The sequence below is a fragment of the Lynx rufus genome, unplaced genomic scaffold (assembly GCF_022079265.1).
Source record: "Lynx rufus isolate CCGP_SWC_20201006 ecotype Redwood Valley unplaced genomic scaffold, mLynRuf1.p SCAF_10, whole genome shotgun sequence".
Lineage (NCBI taxonomy): Eukaryota > Metazoa > Chordata > Mammalia > Carnivora > Felidae > Lynx > Lynx rufus.
This window is the reverse complement of record NW_025814824.1, coordinates 86,960,802-86,978,645: the sequence shown is the minus strand read 5'-3', so window position 1 is coordinate 86,978,645 and position 17,844 is coordinate 86,960,802. Positions and strand designations below refer to the sequence as shown.

At 49.7% G+C, this 17,844-nt stretch overlaps 1 protein-coding gene across 1 annotated transcript; it reads left to right on the top strand.

Moving 5' to 3' along the window:
* The first annotated feature begins 75 nt into the window (after positions 1 to 75).
* On the top strand, positions 76 to 11,709 carry TRUB2 (TruB pseudouridine synthase family member 2). The gene is given in 9 exon segments (XM_047070198.1): positions 76 to 289; positions 884 to 1,015; positions 2,696 to 2,770; positions 3,890 to 3,951; positions 5,560 to 5,641; positions 9,262 to 9,334; positions 9,872 to 10,008; positions 11,055 to 11,296; positions 11,298 to 11,709. Coding segments are annotated over 9 exon segments (1,002 nt in total). The 5' UTR covers positions 76 to 174; the 3' UTR covers positions 11,382 to 11,709.
* The last annotated feature ends 6,135 nt before the right edge of the window (positions 11,710 to 17,844 follow it).

Sequence of the window (17,844 nt, the reverse complement as noted above, 5' to 3'; positions counted from 1 at the left end):
CCGGCCCCTACTTCCCTCCCCACTGCGCGTTTTCCCCGAGGCCAATAAGAACGAACCTCTTCCGGCTGCGAAACATGGCGGCGCCCAGGGTCAGGACACATTTGGGAACGGGACAGTACGGCACTTCCGTTGGGGTCCCGCTAGTCCACTAACCCGCGCCGTGGGCCTAGGGGAATGGGGTCCCGCCGCCTGGCGCTGGCGCGGCTGCATGGGCTCTTCGCGGTCTACAAGCCCCCGGGGCTGAAATGGAAGCACCTGCGGGACACCGTGGAGCTGCAGCTTCTGAAGGGTGAGTGCCTCGAACCGGACCCACAACCCCGCTCCGGTTCTCCCGGGAATCCATCTCCGCTTCTCATCCTTCAGGCAAAATAAAGTCATGTGACCCAGTTCCCCGGGCAGATCGCTTTCCAAATCGCTGGTTTTTTACACTCCCTTACTCCTCGCTTTCCCCCCGCGTTCAGATGGGTAAACAGACTCAGTGTTCGTTGTCATGAGTAGTAGAATCAGAATTTGAACCCAAGTCTGTTTCTTTCTCTTTTTTTGCCTTTTCTCTTTATGTTTATATTTTTAAGTTGTTTTTATTATAATTCCAGTATAGTTAACATACAGTATTAAATTGGTTTCAGGTGTACAATATAGTGATTTGACAATATAGTGATTTAACAATTTTATGCATTACTCAGTGCTCATCATGATAAGTGTACTCTTTATTTCCCAGTACCTATTTCACCAGTTCCCCACCCACCTTCCCAAGTCTGTGTCTTAACTGCTGCTATTTGCTACATCGTGGGCTTTCTCTTCTACATCTCCATTCTTCCCTGTTCCACCTTCCCCATGTGTTCAGACAGAACTGACCAGATAGCCTTTACCTTTGTGTACTCAGGTGTCAATGCTGGGAAGCCTCCTGCCCCTGAACAGCGTGTTCGGTTCCTGCTGGGCCCCATGGAAGGCAGCGAAGAGAAGGCGCTTACCCTCACAGCCACCAGTGTGCCTTCTCTCACCAACCATCCTCTGGGTAAGGCACCTTCAGGCCAGGGCCTGGGTGTCACTCCTCAGGTAATCTCTGCCCAGAGTCCGTGTCCCAGTCAGTGCTTAGATTCCTGTCCCGGATCCTTGAAGGGCCACAGCAGGGATGACATATTTGACCAGGGATTGGCCAGTTTTCCTGAAAAGAGCCAGATAGTAAATATTTTAAGCTTTGCAGGCTCAACTCTGCCATTGTAGTGCAAAAGAACCTGTAGATGGGACGCCCAGGTGGCTCAGTCCGTTGAGCATCAGTCAGACTTCGGCTCAGGTCATGATCTCCTGTTCATGGGTTCAAGTCCTGCATCAGGCTCTGTGCTAACAGCGTAGAGCCTTGAGCCTGCTTTAGATTCTGTCTCCCTCTCTCTCTGCCCCTCCCCTGTTCGTGCTCTGTCTCTCTCTCTCTCAAAAAATAAAATAAAACGTTAAAAAAAAAAAAAAAAGAACCTGTAGGCAGTATGCAAAGCAATGAGCCTGGCTGTGTTCCAATGCAACTTTATTTGTGAAAAGTGACATTTGAGTTTCATATAATTTTCCTATGTCACAAAATATTATTCTTTTGATTTTTTTGAACCATTTAAAAAAGAAAAAAGAAATTTAGCTCATGGGCCATTAAAAAAACCAAGTTTGGGGATATAGCCTGTAGACTGTAGTTTGCTGACCCCTTTTAATTATTCTGGGACTCCAGATGGCAATTGACACCCTCAGGTAGAAGTCCTAAGGAGGGAGTTTCGGACTCTTGGGAAAGAGTGACTTTTTTAGTCAACAGAGCTGCCCAAGAATGGAACTGGTTTTATAATGAGCTCTCTGTCACTAGATGAGATTAGAAAGATTGAGGGGCTTGTCCAGAAACCATTAAAATCCCTTTGACAGTGATATTTAGTGACTCTAAAGTGTAACAATAACAAGTATGATGTACTGAGGATCCTCTCTGTACTAGATACTGTGTTAAGCTTTTACCAAATACCATCTCATAGAATCTTCACCACAATCCTATGAGGTGGGTCCTGTTCTCATTTTTCAAATGAGGAAACTGAGGCTCAGTGTTGACATTAAGTAACATAGCCTGAATTCAGTAGGCACTTAACCATCCTGTATCCTTCCCTTAGACACCTCTTGATCTATAGAAAGGTATATGCTTCTAACTCATTTCCTGTGTACGGTCTTTTTTTTTTTTTTTTTTTCTTTAACAGCATTATTGAGATAGAATTGATATACAAAAAACCACTTATTTTAATGTATGTATTTTTGATGAGTCATTCATTCTTTCACTAGGTATTTCCTGAGCACCTAGGTTCTCTGGGGGTAGAATTAGGAACCCATGCCCTGCCTTCAGGAACTTACCATGTCCATTTTCTCCCTGGGGTGGCCAGGAGTCTCCTTCTGCAGCAGCTGAGTAGGAAACTCGAGTCCCAGTGTTATGCCCAGTCCACTCAAAGCCTCTTACTGGGGGAGCGATGAGAGACAGAGTAACAAGCCCTTTTTCTGGGCCCAGGGAACTGAAGAAGTGGTTCTAGGCCCCAGAATCCATGGTAGGGAAGCCCGAGAGTCCACCCCCATCCTGGTTTGGGCTCCATGAAGCTACATTCTAGGAATGAGGTCACCATGCAGGCCAAAGTCATCCTGGAAGCTGGATTCATTGAGGAAAGGGTCCTTGTTTGTTTCTTTCCAGTCTGTGGACCAGCATTCACCAGCTTGAAGGTTGGCGTGGGACACCGGCTGGATGCCCAGGCGTCTGGGGTGCTTGGTAGGTGATGTGGTGAGCCTGGGGGAGAACTGGGGAGCTGCCAGGAACCCGGCTTACTTCCAGCCTGACAGCCATTTCTCACCATTGCCCTCCTCCCCTGATTTCTGCCCCAAGTCTGATCAGCTGCTGGAAGGGCTAGTGGGGGGTGGGGGGGAGGGGATGTCACAATTGCCCACCTTTATCAAGTGATTCCTGTATGTGACATGTGGTACAAAGCCCTTTGTGCACATATATTCCTGACTACAACCTTATTAGGTAGATATTTTATGATTTTATGAAGAAAAGAAGGCTCCAGGAACTTAGGTGACTTGGTCTGGGTCACGTGGCTAGTGAATGCCCCTCGTCCAGGGAGGGAAAATGGTCATCACTTGTGGGGGGTAGCCAAGCGCGTGACTGGCCCCATTGGCCAGGGTCTGAATGTCGCTGGAGCTGGACACACAAAGCCCTGAGTCATGAGCCATCTGTGCCCCCGGGGTCAGGCGGTGGCCACATCCTCCATGCACGATAGTCACAGTCCCCTTGTCTAACTTCCTGGGGCACAGGCAGGCAGACATGATCTCATGCTCCCTCTCCAGGAGTGAATGGAGGGTCATTTTCTCCTTCAGCCAGAGGGAGAAACAGCCAGAAAAAGGCAGGGAGTGGTCACAGTGCCCCTTTATTGGGCCCTTCCTTTGTGCTGATTTCTTCCTGTGCATTGCCTCAACCTTCACAACACCCGCAGGGATCAGATGGCATTTTTATCCCCAGTTTGCTGATGGGGAGCTTGAGGCCCAAGTAGGTTAAAGGACATGCTTAGAGCCATCCCACATTTGAGTGCAGGTCTGTGTGACTGGGCCAGTGGTCTCTTTTGAGCACATCAGAATCCCCTGGCGAGCTTACTAAGGATCCTAGGCCCCTCCCCTCCAGCAGTCAGAGTCAGTATGTATGGGTGGGCCCTGAAATCTGCATTTGCATATCTACGCAGAAGAGCTTACTTGTGCTGTCCTTGCCCCCCCCCCCCCCCCCCCCCCCGCTGGCTTTAGTAGCATTGAAGGTGGGAGTATTCTGGTGGTGGCTGTAAGGGTTGGGGGTCCCAGGGAAGGGGGAGCCAGGTGTGAGATCAGCCTTGCTGTCTTTCAGTGCTTGGCGTGGGACATGGACGCAGCCTCCTCACCGACATGTACAATGCTCACCTCACCAAGGTATGGGGGTGCTGGGGACAACTCATTTAGCCCCTGGTCCTTTCCCTGGGAGTCACTGGTGGGAATCTGAAGCCGAGAGGATTCTGTGGGGGAAAGGGCCCGGCCATCAGCAGGCATTGTTTTATGGCCGTGTGCTGGGGGATAAGGATAACACAGCAACGGCTATAGGCATTACTGCGTGCGGGCTGCTCTGTGCCGACCGCTGCACGTGGACCCCTGTGGACTCCCTTGTGGATGCCTCACAACTTCCCCAAAAAGTGGGATCTAGTGTTAACCCACCTTACAGATGAGAGAACTGAGGCATTGAGAGGGGATGTCACTTGCCCAGGGTCGTGCAGCCTGTAAGGAACAGAGCTGGGATTTGAACCTGGATCTGTCTGACACCAGAGCCCAATCATGACACCACTCCGTTCCGTCCTCAAGACTGAGAAGTGGATGTCGCTGCCTAGACCTCAAGGAGTTTGTGTCTGGACTGGGGCCATGGAGTCTGGCACCATGAATGGGGACAGAGGTGCCATGTCAGAGAGCCTACATTTTTAGTGGTTAAGAGCAGTTTTTGGAGCCAAATGGCTTCAGTTCAAAACTAGCTTCAAGGTGTCTGGTTAAGCGTCCAACTCTTGATTTCGGCTCAGGTCATGATCTCATGGTTTGTGAGTTGGAGCCCCGTGTCAGTCTCTGTGCTGCAGCCCAGAGTCTGTTTGGGATTCTCTCTCTCCCTTTCTCTGTGTCCTTCCCCTCTCCCACTCTCTCTATCTCAAAAATAAATAAACATTAAAAAGCAAAACACAGGGGTACCTGGGTGGCTCAGTCAGTTAAGCATCTGACTTCAGCTCAGGTCATGATCTCACGGTTCATGAGTTCGAGCCCTGCATCGGGCTCTGTGCTGATAGCTCAGAGCCTGGAGCCTGTTTCAGATTCTGTGTCTCCCTCTCTCTGTGTCCCTCCCCAGCTTGTACTCTGTCTCTGTCTCTGTCTCTCTCTCTCTCTCTCAAAAATAAATAAAAACATTAACAAAACAAAAAACACACAAAAACAGCTTCTACTCCTCTGCCAGCTCTGGGTCCCTGGGTGGATTGCTTAATATCTGTGTATCGCCCCTTCCTCAAGTCTGTAATGGGAGAGATAATAGTACCTCCTCTATAGGGTTACTCTGAAGTTTAAATTAGTAACTGCATGCAATGTACTTAGCACAGGCACTTAGCACAGTCAATAAATTATTGTCACTGTTGCCATCATCTCTGTGACAGAGGAAGATGCACAGATTGTATTTGGAGTGGTGGGGAGAAGCCAGCAGGGTGCACTGGGAAGGGCCCAGCATGATAAGTTGTCAGGTTTGTCTGGAGAGGAGAGTTATGCAGGCATGAGGTGGTCATAGTAGGGTCGTCATTGTCCTTTGCAGTCATAGAAAAGTCTGGTGCCCTTCCCGAGAGGGGCAGTGAGGTGGCTGGGGGTCTCTGAGTGCCTGTGCTCCCTGAGGGGAGACCTGAGGACCCCCCCACCTGTGGCCTCTCTAGCAGGTTGGGGGTTTGAGCTGTTGGCTCACTTCCTTCCTCAGTGCTGAGGGAGAGCAGGGACACTGACCATATCTTCCCCTCCCTGTCCCTGCAGGATTACACGGTGCGTGGCCTCCTGGGCAAAGCCACAGATGACTTCTGTGAAGACGGACGGCTGGTGGAGAAGTCAACATATGGTGAGAGCCCGCAGGAACCCAGGGCAGAGGGAGGAGCAGCTGTGGCTGCCTTTGCATTTGCTGTCCCTTGGTTCTTACGACGCCCCCCATTCCCCGTGCAGGCCATTCAGCCTCCCTCGGTGACTCCCAACACACTAAGTTCAGTCTGGCTGTTAGAGGGCTTTGGGCACATGATTCTGTCTTCCATAAACAAGTGCCATGTGTTCCCCTTTTGCTTCCCCACCTGGCATAAATGTCACCTCCCCAGGGAAGCTCCTCTAACCCCCAGATGAATGAGGTGGACTCTCAGAACAATAATCGACTAATGATTCATGATTATTTAATATCTGCCTTCCCATTACACTGTTACCCGTGAGAACAGGGACTGTGTCATTCCACTCCTGTGGTTACACAGCGCAGAGCCTGGAACGTGGGAGGTGCTTATTGGTTGGATGGATGGATGGTTGGAGGGTTGGCTGCTTGGATGGGGGCTGATGGATGGCTGGATGGGATGGCTCATTCTTTGCTTCTTACTCTCCCTGTGTTCTGACATTTTCTGTAGATCTAATTCATTTCTTATTTAATGGATGTTTTTTGAGCACCAGCCACGTGCTAGGTACCGGGGGTGGGGAGAGGATGTATGATGAGTCAGATGGGGTCCCCAGTCTCAGTGAACTCACAGTCCGGCAGGGAGAGCAAACGCACACCACCACGTCACCTGGAGAGGATTAGAAACATGTGGCAAAGTAACACGATTATGTCTGTACATGTGGGTGTATCAGCATACAAAACACATCTAAAGATAACTAGCAAGTTGACACTTCTGGGAGAGAGGAAGGCAGAATTTGGAGGAGAGGGGAGGTGTTTGTTAATGCTAATCTAAATTTCTGTTTTTCGTTTTTGATGTGTATTTATTTTTGAGAGAGAGAGAGAGAGAGTATGCATAAGTGGGGGAGGGGCAGAAAGAGGGGAGAGGACAGAGGATCCGAAGCAGGCTCTGTGCTGACAGAGAGCCTGATGTGGGGCTTGAACTTGTGAACCATGAGATCATGCCCTGAGCCACCCAGGTGCCCCCTAATCTAAATTTCTTAAAGAAGAAGGGCACCTGGGTGGTCAGTTGGTTAAGCGTCCAACTTTGGTCATGATCTCGTGTCGTGGTTCATGAGATTGAGCCTTGCGTCGGGTTCTGCACTGATGGTGCAGAGCCTGCTTGGGACTCTACCCCTGCATGTTTGTGCATGTGTACGTGCTCTCTCTCTCTCTCTCTCTCTCTCACTCTCTCAAAAAATAAATAAACTTAAAAAATTATTGCAAATTTCTTCTTCTTTTTTTTTAAATTTACATCCAGATTAGCATATAGTGCAACAATGATTTCAGGAATAGATTCTGTGGTGCCCCTTACCCATTTAGTCCATCCCCCCTCCCACAACCCCTCCCGTCACCGTCAGCTTGTTCTCCATATTTATGAGTCTCTTCTGCTTTGTCCCCCTCCCTGTTTTTATATCATTTTTGCTTCCCTTCCCTTATGTTCATCTGTTTTGTCTGTTAAAGTCCTCGTATGAGTGAAGTCATATGATGTTTGTCTTTCTCTGACTGACTTCACTTAGCATAATACTCTCCAGTTCCATCCACGCAGTTGCAAATGGCAAGATTTCATTCTTTTTGATGGCCGAGTAATACTCCATTGTCTACATAGACCACATCTTCTTTGTCCATTCATCCATCGATGGACGTTGGGCTCTTTCCATACTTTGGCTGCTGTCGATAGTGCTGCTGTAAGCGTTGGGGTGCATGTGTCCCTTCAAAACAGCACACCTGTATCCCGTGGATAAATGCCTAGTAGTGCAGTTGCTGGGTCGTAGGGTAGTTCTGTTTTTAGTTTTTTTAAGGAACCTCCATACTGTTTTCCAGAGTGGCTGCACCAGCTTGCATTCCCAATTTATTGTAAATTTCTTAATGAAGATTTAAAAGTTTTTTATAACATTTATTCATTTTTGAGAGACAAAGACAGAGCACGAGTGGGGGAAGGGCAGAAAGGGAGGGAAACACCACAGAATCTGAAGCGGGCTCCAGACTCAGCTGTCAGCACAGAGCCCAACGCGTGGCTTGAACTCACAAACCGTGAAATCACGACCTAAGCCGAAGTTGGATGCTTAACTGACTGACACACCCAGGCGCCCTTTTTTTCTTTTCTTTCTTTCTTTCTTTTTTTTTTTTAAAGCACCCCACTCTTGATTTCAGCTCAGGTCATGATCCCAGCATCATGGGATTGAGCTCTGTGTCAGGCTCTGTGCTGAGTGTGGAGCCTGCCTGCTAGAGATTCTCTCTCTCTCTCTCTCTCCCTCTCCCTCTCCCTTTCCCTCTTCCTCCACCCACTTGTGCTCTCTCTCTCTCTCTCTCTCTCTCAAAATGAAAAAAAAAAAAAAAAGTTAAAAACAGAGCAAATTAATGCTGGGAAAGAGACCCAGGTGCAGAGTGGCAGGAGCCAGGAGAAAGAAATGACAGGCTCCAGGGGCGCCTGGGTGGCTCAGTCGGTTAAGTGTCCTACTTCGGCTCAGGTCATGATCTCACAGTTCGTGAGTTCGAGCCCCGCATCGGGCTTTGTGCTGACAGCTTAGAGCCTGGAGCCTGCTTCAAATTCTATGTCTCTCTCTCTCTCTCTCTGCTCCTCCCCCACTCATGCTCTGTCTCTCCTTCAAAAAAAAAAAAAAAAGTGACAGGCTCCAGGAAGTCTTCGTGGAGGAGGCTACATTTGAACTAGGCTATAAATGAGGGGGAAGGAAGCAGTGGTGGGTGCATTTCAGGTAAGGCAACAGGGTGAATAAAGCCAGACAGAAGGAATAAAAGGCTTAGTCCCTTCCAAGCTGGAAAGCCTTTGGTTACCACACCTGTGCCCAGAGCTCTGGCCTTTGGAGTCAGAAGTTGGCACCTGCCCAGCTGGGTCCCAGGATCAGCCTTCTAGCAGTTCGTGAGCGTCCCCAGGCTTGGCAGCTGCCTGCCCTTGTCACTCAGTGGGTCCAGCAGGCAGAGCCCCTCCCTCTTCTTGCCATCTGTTTCTGCGTTGAGACAGATGGTGCTCTCCCTCCCAGGGTCCCTGGCACAAGCAACCCTAGATTGGGGTTCAGGGGACCTGGCTTAGAATATTGGATAAATCTCATTTCCAGAAGAAACTTTTTTTTAAATGTTTATTTATTTTTGAGAGAGAGAGAGAGAGACAGAGCACGAGCAAGGGCGGGACAGAGAGAGAGGGAGACACAGAATCCGAATCAGGCTCCAGGCTCTGAGCTGTGAGCATAGAGCCCAGTGCGGGCTCGAACTTGTGAACCATGAAATCATGACCTGAACTGAAGTCGGACGCTTAACTGGCTGAGCCACCCAGGCGCGCCCAGAAGAAACTTGGAGTGTATGAGCCCCTTGAAAATGTCCTCACAATGCTGAGTTCAGATATAACTTTGTAAGAAGAGGGTTCTGGGCTTTCACAAGATTCTCAAAGGACTCTCAATCCTCTAGATGGGAACTCTGGGACAGAGGGTGCTCTGGGACACCCTCCAGGTTCTAAGGACAGGGCTGGTTTGGGGGGAGGGAGTTCACCTGTCCTCAGCAGGCACCTGTGTGCTGACCATCCCCCCTGGCTTTTCCAGACCACGTGACCAGAGAGAAACTGGACCGGATCCTGGCCCTGATCCAAGGTTCCCATCAGAAGGCCCTGGTGATGTAAGTGGAGCCCAACCCACACTTTCCTGAAAGGGGCCCTTGAGGAGGTGCTGGAAGAGCAAGAAATGCCCACTGGGCTCCCTGTAGTCTCCGCCCACCCTGGGGCAGATTCCATGCATCTCTTTGGAGCCCGAAAGCAGACTTGAAGCAGCCCTTCCTTCCACAGCACGCAGAAGTGTTTCTCTGTGCCAGGCCAGCCCCTGGGGAGACCAAGGGGGAACAAGAGACCCCGGCTGGCCTCAGTGGGAATATATGATTTAGTGGAGAAGGAAGCCAGGAACCCACATGATATGATGCAGAGCCAGGGGGTGGGAGCAGGCAGCATGTGCATGACTGGAAGCTGGGGGGTGTGTGCAGAGGAGGGCAGAGCCTGTATCTAAAGATTGGAGGGGACAGACAAAAAGGTGACTGGAAGGGCAGGGAAGATGGGAAGAGAATGAAGAGCTTCAGAAAAGCTCTTTCGTGAGAGGGGGCAGGGCCGGGGGCAAACAGTCTGCCCAGCTCCCCACTCCACGCCAGTCCCCTTCTCATCCCCAGGTACTCCAACCTCGACCTGCAGACCCAGGAGGCCTACGACATGGCCGTGAGAGGCTTGATCCGGCCCATGAACAAGTCCCCGATGCTGATAACGGGCATTCGATGCCTCCACTTTGCGCCTCCGGAGTTCCTCTTAGGTAGGCTCCCCCGGGAAGTTGGAGCAGTGAGATGGGGCTCGTGGGTTTACAGAGGCTGGCACGTGGCAGCCCCAGTCTCTGCTGGCTAAGGCGCCAGGACCAGCGTCCTTCTCCGCACGGGGTTGGACCTGGCCAAGTCACACGGCACACGGATCGAATGCTGTCCTATCCGCTGCCAAGTCACCCTTTAGAGCCAGCTTTTAGCGAGCAAGTTATACTCAGCAGCTCATTCCCGGATGTTCGCAGCGTTTCAGGTTTCAGTAAGCCAGCGGACGGCACCCTCACCTCCCCAGTCCTGCCCACCTCCTTCTCTCTGTCTTACTAACCAGGACTCCTTGCCTTGAGTACCGACCAGGGCTCTCCCAGTACTAAGCACCTTATGGAGATTATCTCTCAGACTCCTCACGACCACCCATTTTATAGATGAACATACGGAGTCTTAGAGCAGCATTTCTGGAACATTAACCTGCCCACAAATCACCTGGGGGGGGTCTTTTTTTTTTTTTTTTTTAAGTTTATTGATTTATTTTGAGAGAGCATGAGCTGGGGAGGGGGTAGAGAGCAGGGAGAGAGAATCTCAAGCAGGCTCCACGCTCCGCTCAGCACGGAGCCCGATGTGGGGCTTCATCTCATTGGTGAGATCATGACCTGACCTGAGTCGAAATCAAGAAATCAAGAGTCCGGAGCTTAATTGACTGAACTACTCAGGTGCCCACCCCCCCCCCCCCCGCCCCGTTTTGAAGTTTATTTATTCATTTAGAGAGAGAGAGAGAGAGAGAGAGCTCTGGTGGGGGGGGGGGTGCGTGTCTTCTTTAAAGGCAACTTCTGACTCTGCAGGTTTGGGTGGGGCCTAAGATTCTGCAGGTCTAACAAGCTTTCAGGGCTGGCCCTTGGGCTACACTTGGAATGGCAGAGCCCTGGAGAACTAAGATACTTTGCTAGGGTTATCACCCAGCCAGGAGGTATCACAGGGTGTGGATCTAGATCAGCAGACACCAGAGGCTGTGCTCCCATCCGTGGGATCTGTTGTTATGTACCCCTGGCAGAGGTACAGTGCATGCACGAGACACAGAAGCAACTGCGAAAGTTGGTGCACGAGATCGGCCTGGAGCTGAAGACCACTGCTGTCTGCTCCCAAGTGCGGCGTACCCGTGACGGCTTCTTCACCCTGGACGACGCCCTCCTGAGGACCCAGTGGGATATACACAGCATCCAGAATGCCATCCAGGCCACAGCTCCCCGGGTGGCAGTGGAACTGGAGAAGAGCTTGAGGCCAGGCCTGGGCACCCCGGCAGCGCCCCAACCCTAGCTGGTCCTGGGACTCCAGGGGGCTGAGCTCTGCCTCAAGGCTGGAGAATGGTGCTGGGCATTGAAGGGCCAGGCCACTGGTGGGGCACTGGATGGAAAAGACAAGAGTTGTTCCTGAGCTGCCACTGATAACTGTGCAGAAAGCAAGAGTAGGGGGAAGCTTTTCTACATGTGACATAAAACTCCGAAGCTGTAAGAAAAAGGATCCACAGACTTGAAACAGTTGAAGAGGAAGAACTTTGTGAAGGAAAAGGTGATAAACAAATGACAGACTGATAAAAATACTTGCAATGTGTTTAAGAATGAATAGCCATAATGTATAAAGAGCTCTTATAAAAAAGAAAGAGACAAGAAAATTGGGCCAATGGCATGAATTGTGTGTGTGTGTGTGTGTGTGTGTGTGTGTGTATATATATAATATATATATGTTCTATATACGTATATTTTCTACATATATATATATGTATATGTATGTATGGAAAGAAATACAAGTGGCCAGTAAACCAGAAATGATGCTCAATCTCTCTAATAATGAAAGATTTACAGATGAAAATGATATGCCTTCTCCTTGCCTTTCAAAACAATAAAAAGAGAATATCCAGTATTGGTGATGTGAGAAAATGGGCAATCTGTGCTATTGGTAGGAATGCACAACTGTGTAACCTTTTAGGAATACTTGGTAGTATGTGTCAACACTAAGAACACTCCTGCCCTGAGACTCAGTGGTTACAGTTTCAGGAATCTGTCTTCTTACTCTGATTGCAGAAAATTGTAGGTACATAGATGGTCATAGCTGCATTGTAATAGTAGCAAATAGGAAATGTCACTATCCTCCATCAGCAAGGGACTGTATAAGTAGACAAGGTGTATATAGGGTCAAAAGGTTCTCTATTCTAAGGGCGACTGGCTGGCTCAGTCAGTAGAACAGGCAACTTTTTAAATTTTTTTTATTATTTTTTTTAATGTTTATTTTTGAGAGAGAGAGAGACAGAGTGTGAGTGGGGGAGGAGCAGAGAGAGAGAGGGAGACACAGAATCTGAAACAGACTCCAGGCTCTGAGCTGTTAGCACAGAGCCCGATGCAGGGCTAGAACTCGGGACCAGCGAGATCATGACCTAGGCCAAAGGCGGACGCTTAACTGACTGAGCCACCCAGGGTCCCAGAACATGCAACTCTTGATCTCAGGGTTGTGAGTTCCAGCCCCACGGTATAGAGATAAGTTTAAAAAAATAAAATTAGGGTGCCTGGGTGGCTCTTCCAATTCCTGATCTCTGCTCAGGTCATGATCTCACGGTTTGTGAGTTCCAACCCCGCATCGGGCTCGTGCTGACAGTGCAGAGCTGCTTGGGATTCTCTCTCTCCTCTCTCTGCCCCTTCCCCCACCACACACTTGTGTGTGCATGCTTGTGCACGCTCCCATGCTCTCTCCCTCAAAAAAGTTTATTTTGAGGGAGAGAGAGAGAGGGAGTGAGAATCCCAAGCAGGCTCCGCACTTTGAGCACAGAGCCTGACGTGGGACTCGATCTTACAAACTGTGAGATCATGATCTGAGCTGAGATGAAGAGGCAGATACCTAACCCACTGAGCCACCCCAGGCACCCCGATAAATAAACTTAAAAAAAGTTAAATCTAAAAAAGGCTCTATTCTAATACTGTCAGGAAAATTACCAAAAACTGATTTTTGTAGCCTTTTTTTCCTGCCAATTTGGTTTCTTTCTAGGCTTTGGACACCTTGATCCCTTGTGAACAGGGTTTTTGTTTTGTTTTTGTTTTGTTTTGTTTTTTGGTCTGGCTCTCTTTTAACCTCTATCTATCCATATAGATATTTCCCACTCACATTTGGGGTAGAAGGAGCAAGCTGGCCTCTGGCTAAGGTTCCAGTCTGGGCCCCAAAGGGAAACACTGCATGTCTCCTGTCCCTGCTGTCACCCTGGGAGAGGAGACCCCAGCCACCTTGGCGTCCTCACCTTCCCACGGGGGCAGCGCAAGCCTCGGCATGGTGCCAGGCAGGTGAGGCTCTGCGGGCTGCTGGCTGTGGGGCCTCAAAGAGCAGCTCCTTGACCTGTAACATGAGAATAATGGTTCTGCCTGTCTTGTGGGGTTGTTACACATGAAGTCATGGTGAGGTGCTCGCCGTGGGTAAGACCAGCGCTGTGTGTGCGAGCCATCCAGCCATCCGCCTGCCGTGGCTGCTTTCTTCGGAACGGTGACCTAAGAGAGCTGTCACAGAGTCAGGGGCCTTCTCTCCATCACCTCTTGTTTATCTGGGGCGATAATCAGCTGGGAGCTGGACAACCACCTTGGCCAGGTGACCAAGGTCAACAGCGACAGTGATAAAGTTGTTGCCATTGCCTGTATGTCCTCTTGATGTGAGGTGATGAAAATGCCCCTTCACCTCTGTGGTCTTCCTCCCAATAACCCATGGCTGCAGTCTTCTGAGGACATGGGACAGATTCTGGCAGCGAGGCATCCTACGAAATACCTGACCAGGACTCCTCAAAATCATCAAGGTCATCAGGGCACCTGGGTGGCTCGGTTGGGCCACCACCTTCGGCTCAGGTCGTGATCTCATGGCTCGTGAGTTCAAGCCCCGCACGGGGCTCCATGCTGACGGCACAGAGCCTGCTTCGGATCCTCTGTCCCCCGCCACTCTCTCTGCCCTTCCCCCACATATGCTCTCTCAAAAGTAAGTAAACATTAAAAAAAAAAAAAAAAAACTTACCAAGGTCATCAAAAGTAGTGAAGTCTGAGAAACCACCATAGCCAAGAAGAACCTAAGGAGACATGACAACCAGATGTCTGTCTCCCATAGAGATCCTGGAACAGAAAAAGAGGACTTCAGGTAAAAATAAAGGAAATCTAAGTAATTTCTGGACACTAGCTACTATATAGTAATGTCTCAGTATTGGTTCGTTAATTGTAACAAATATACTAACGTAAAGTGTTAAATAGTGCAATAATACGGCAGAGTCCGTGTTGAGTATATGGGAATTCTCTGTATGTCATCTCAATTTTTCTGCAAACAACTGTTTAAAAAAAAAAAAAAAAGTCCATTGGCAAAAGGATCAGCCGGAGAGATCTTTGAGAATCCAGATTCCAGCCCTAGCCCTCGGATTCTAACTCAGTGGGTCTGGAGCAGGGCCCGGAAATCTGCATTTCAGCAAGCGCCTAAAGAATCTGATACCAGAGCTGTACAAACAGGGCCCCCCAGGAGCCAGCTGGGCATCGCCATCCTCTGAGTCATCAGGAGCCAAAGTGATGGCTACTTGAGGGCCATTTAAGAAGACAGTAGCCAACGTGGGGCTCAGTCGGTTACGTGTTCAGCTCTTGATTTCAGCTCAGGTCGTGATCTCACGGCTCGTGAGTTTGAGCCCCGCATCGGGCTCCACGCTGGCACTGGGGAGCCTGCTTGGGATCCTCTCTCTGTCCCTCCCCGCCCACCCCCCTCCTAAAATAAGTAAACTTGAAGAAGAGAGTAGCGAACAGCCACAAGTGGTAGGGTTTGCCTACCTCACCAGGGCTGCCCTAATAAGGTACCACAAACCAAGTGGCTTAAACGGTAGAAAGTTACTGTCTTGCAATAGGCTGAATGTAGAAGACTAGGGGTCCAAGATCAACCAGCAGGGCTGGTTCCTTCTGGGGGATGTGAGGGAGAGTCTGCCAAGCTTCTCTCCGGGCTTCTGCTGGTTTGCTGGCAATCTTGGGTTCCCTGGCCGGTAGAAGGCATCACTCGGATACCTGTTTTCAAGTTCACACGGCCTTCTCCCTGCGGACGCACCTTGTGTCCAGATTTCCCCCTTTCCTAAGGACACTGGTCAGATTAGGTCCCCGCTGTGCTCAATATGACTTCCTCTTAACTAATGACATCTGCAATGACCCTGTTTCCAGAAACGTTCACGTTCTGAGGTACCAGGGGATTCGGACTTTAACATGAGGATTTGCAGGGACACAATTCGACCCACAACACGTGGTAAGACATTCACCTGGGCTGGCCCAGTGCTCCTCAGAGCACTATTGTCACGTGACCAGAAAACTCCCCGTGCTTCCCTCCGTATCTGCTGCAGATTGACTGGGGCAGGTATGCTGTGGTTAGTCAACGCTCCCTTAGGAGCTCTTTGGTAGGAGTGCTAGGGACTAGAGCCGCTCACAGCCTTCCGTACCAGCCGGGGGTGGTGGGGAGGGCTCAGGGCCCCAGTGGATCTAGAAGGTGGCAAGCCAGGGTCAGGGAATCTAGCTGTCCCTACCAGGGCCTCTCTCCAGGGCTTTCAGCAAGCATCTCCCCTTCCCTTAGCCAAGTAAGAATTTAAACTTTTTATTTGATTGCACTGTATATAAGAAGTCTATTTGGGGATGCCCTGGGTGGCTCAGTCGGTTAAGCGCCCGAGTTCGGCTCAGGTCATGATCTCATGGTTTGTGAGTTCAAGCCCCTTGTCGGGCTCTGTGCTGGCAGCTCGGAGCCTGGAGCCTGCTGCGGGTTCTGTGTCTCCCTCTCTCTCTGCCCCTCCCCCACTTGTGGTTCTGTGTCTCTCTCTCAAAAATAAATAAGCATTAAAATATAATAAAAATTAAAAAAAGAAAAAGTATATCTGGGTCTCATTCTAGGATTTACAAAGTTTGGGTCATTGGTCTTCGATTATAAAAGAGAAAAGTATCTCTCGGGAGTCCTTTGAGATGAGGACTTTGTCTCTTTCATTCTCCAGAGCCACACACCATAGGCTCCTGGGACGGGATATGTGTTTGTCAAGGTTCTTCAGGGAAAGAGAACCAATAAGTGTGTATATATAGAGAGAGATTTGTCTTAAGAAATTTGCTCGTGTGATTGTGGAGCCTGTTAAGTCCAAAATCTTCAGGGTAGAGGAACAGGCTGAAGGCCCAGGGGAGACTTGATGTTGCCGGCTTAAGTCCCCAGACAGTCTGGAAACAGAATTCCCTCTTCTGTGGGGACCTCACTTTCTTTTTGTTTTTCCTTCGAAGTCCTTCAACTGATTAGGTAAGGCCCGCCCACACTGCAGAGGGTAATCTGGTAAATCTACTGACTTAAATGCTAATTTCATTTTTCGGATGCCTTCACAGCAACATCTTCATCACAAACTTCATCACAACAGGATGTATCTCTTTTTCATTTAGGAACACAAAACATGCTCCCTCTGCAAGCTGAAATGGTCCAAGGGGTGCTGTAGGATTGACCACCTGGGTTTGGATACCAGCCCTGCCCTTTCTTCAGTATGCGAAAGGGGCCAGTAGCTTCACGTGGGTGAGTCCTGGTTTCCTCTCCTGTCATGCAGAAGGGGTGACAATGGTGCCTATCTCATACAGGGATGAGATGAGCCAAGATGAGCCAGGTGAGCAAATGCTTTGTGCCAGGCCCCGGGCTAAGAACGGGAGCGTACCTGATCTCATTTAATCCTCAAACAGGCCTGAGGTTTAGGCGCTATGGCTACCCCTCTTTTATAGATGAGGAAACTGCAGCATGAAGAGGGCAAATGACATGTCCAAGGACACCCAGCAAGGGAGTCAGAGCCCGGGATCAGATGTGTTGTCCAGAAGACACATTCCTAACCACGACACCACCCTGCCTCTCTGCTGGTGGTATCGCTGCTTTTGTGGTGGCGGCTTACCAACTAGTCCCAGGCCTGGCACACAGTAGGTGCTTTGTAACTCTGTGCTTAAGGAATTGAATACCTCTTGTGATACTGAGATATCCTAAGGAATACATATTTGGGTCTTCCTCCCCGGCTCCTGGCCAGAGCACCTAAAACTGTTGTAATTTCCTAAGTAATAAAAGTGAAAGGAACATCTTTTGTCATTTGTAAGAAGCCCCATTTCAACCACACTTGCCTACTGAACGGGAGCTCCAGAAAACCCCTAAATGTTGTGGCTCTGAGAGCTTCCACGTTGGGGAGCACGTCTAGGTGCCAGGAGGGTGGCGCACCCAGAGAGGGCATGGAAGTTCCGCCCCCTTCCCACGTACCTGGCCCTGCGCGGCTCTTCCATTTGGCTGTTCCAGTGTCGTATCCTTGACAATAAACTGGTCAACATAGGTAACTGTTTCTCTGAGTTCTATGAGCTGTTCAAGCAAACGATCAAACTTGATGAAGGGGTCATGGGAACTCCCGATGTATAGCCAGTTGGTCTGCAGTCCCAGTGACAACCTGGGACTCGTGGTTAGCGCCCAAAGTGGGGGCCGGTCTTGTGGGACTGAGCCCTGAACCCGTGGGTTTGGTGTTAACTCCAGGCAGTGAGTATCAGAATTGAGTTAAACTGTAGGACACCAGTCCTTGCCCACCAAGAATTGCTTGGTCCAGAAAGTCCCACTCATTTGGTGTCAGAACTATTGCGTGTGCAGAGAAAGGAGGCGCTTTTCTCTTACCTGTATATGCATTCAGTATCGATGTGTTGAATAAATGAATAACCCAAATGGTTAGTTTTTTTTAACAAGGTGGAATTATAATAGACAGTGTGGCACAACTTGCTTCTTTCGTGTGTAATAGAGAGTGACCATTTCTCCCTGTCTGTCCATCAAGTGTG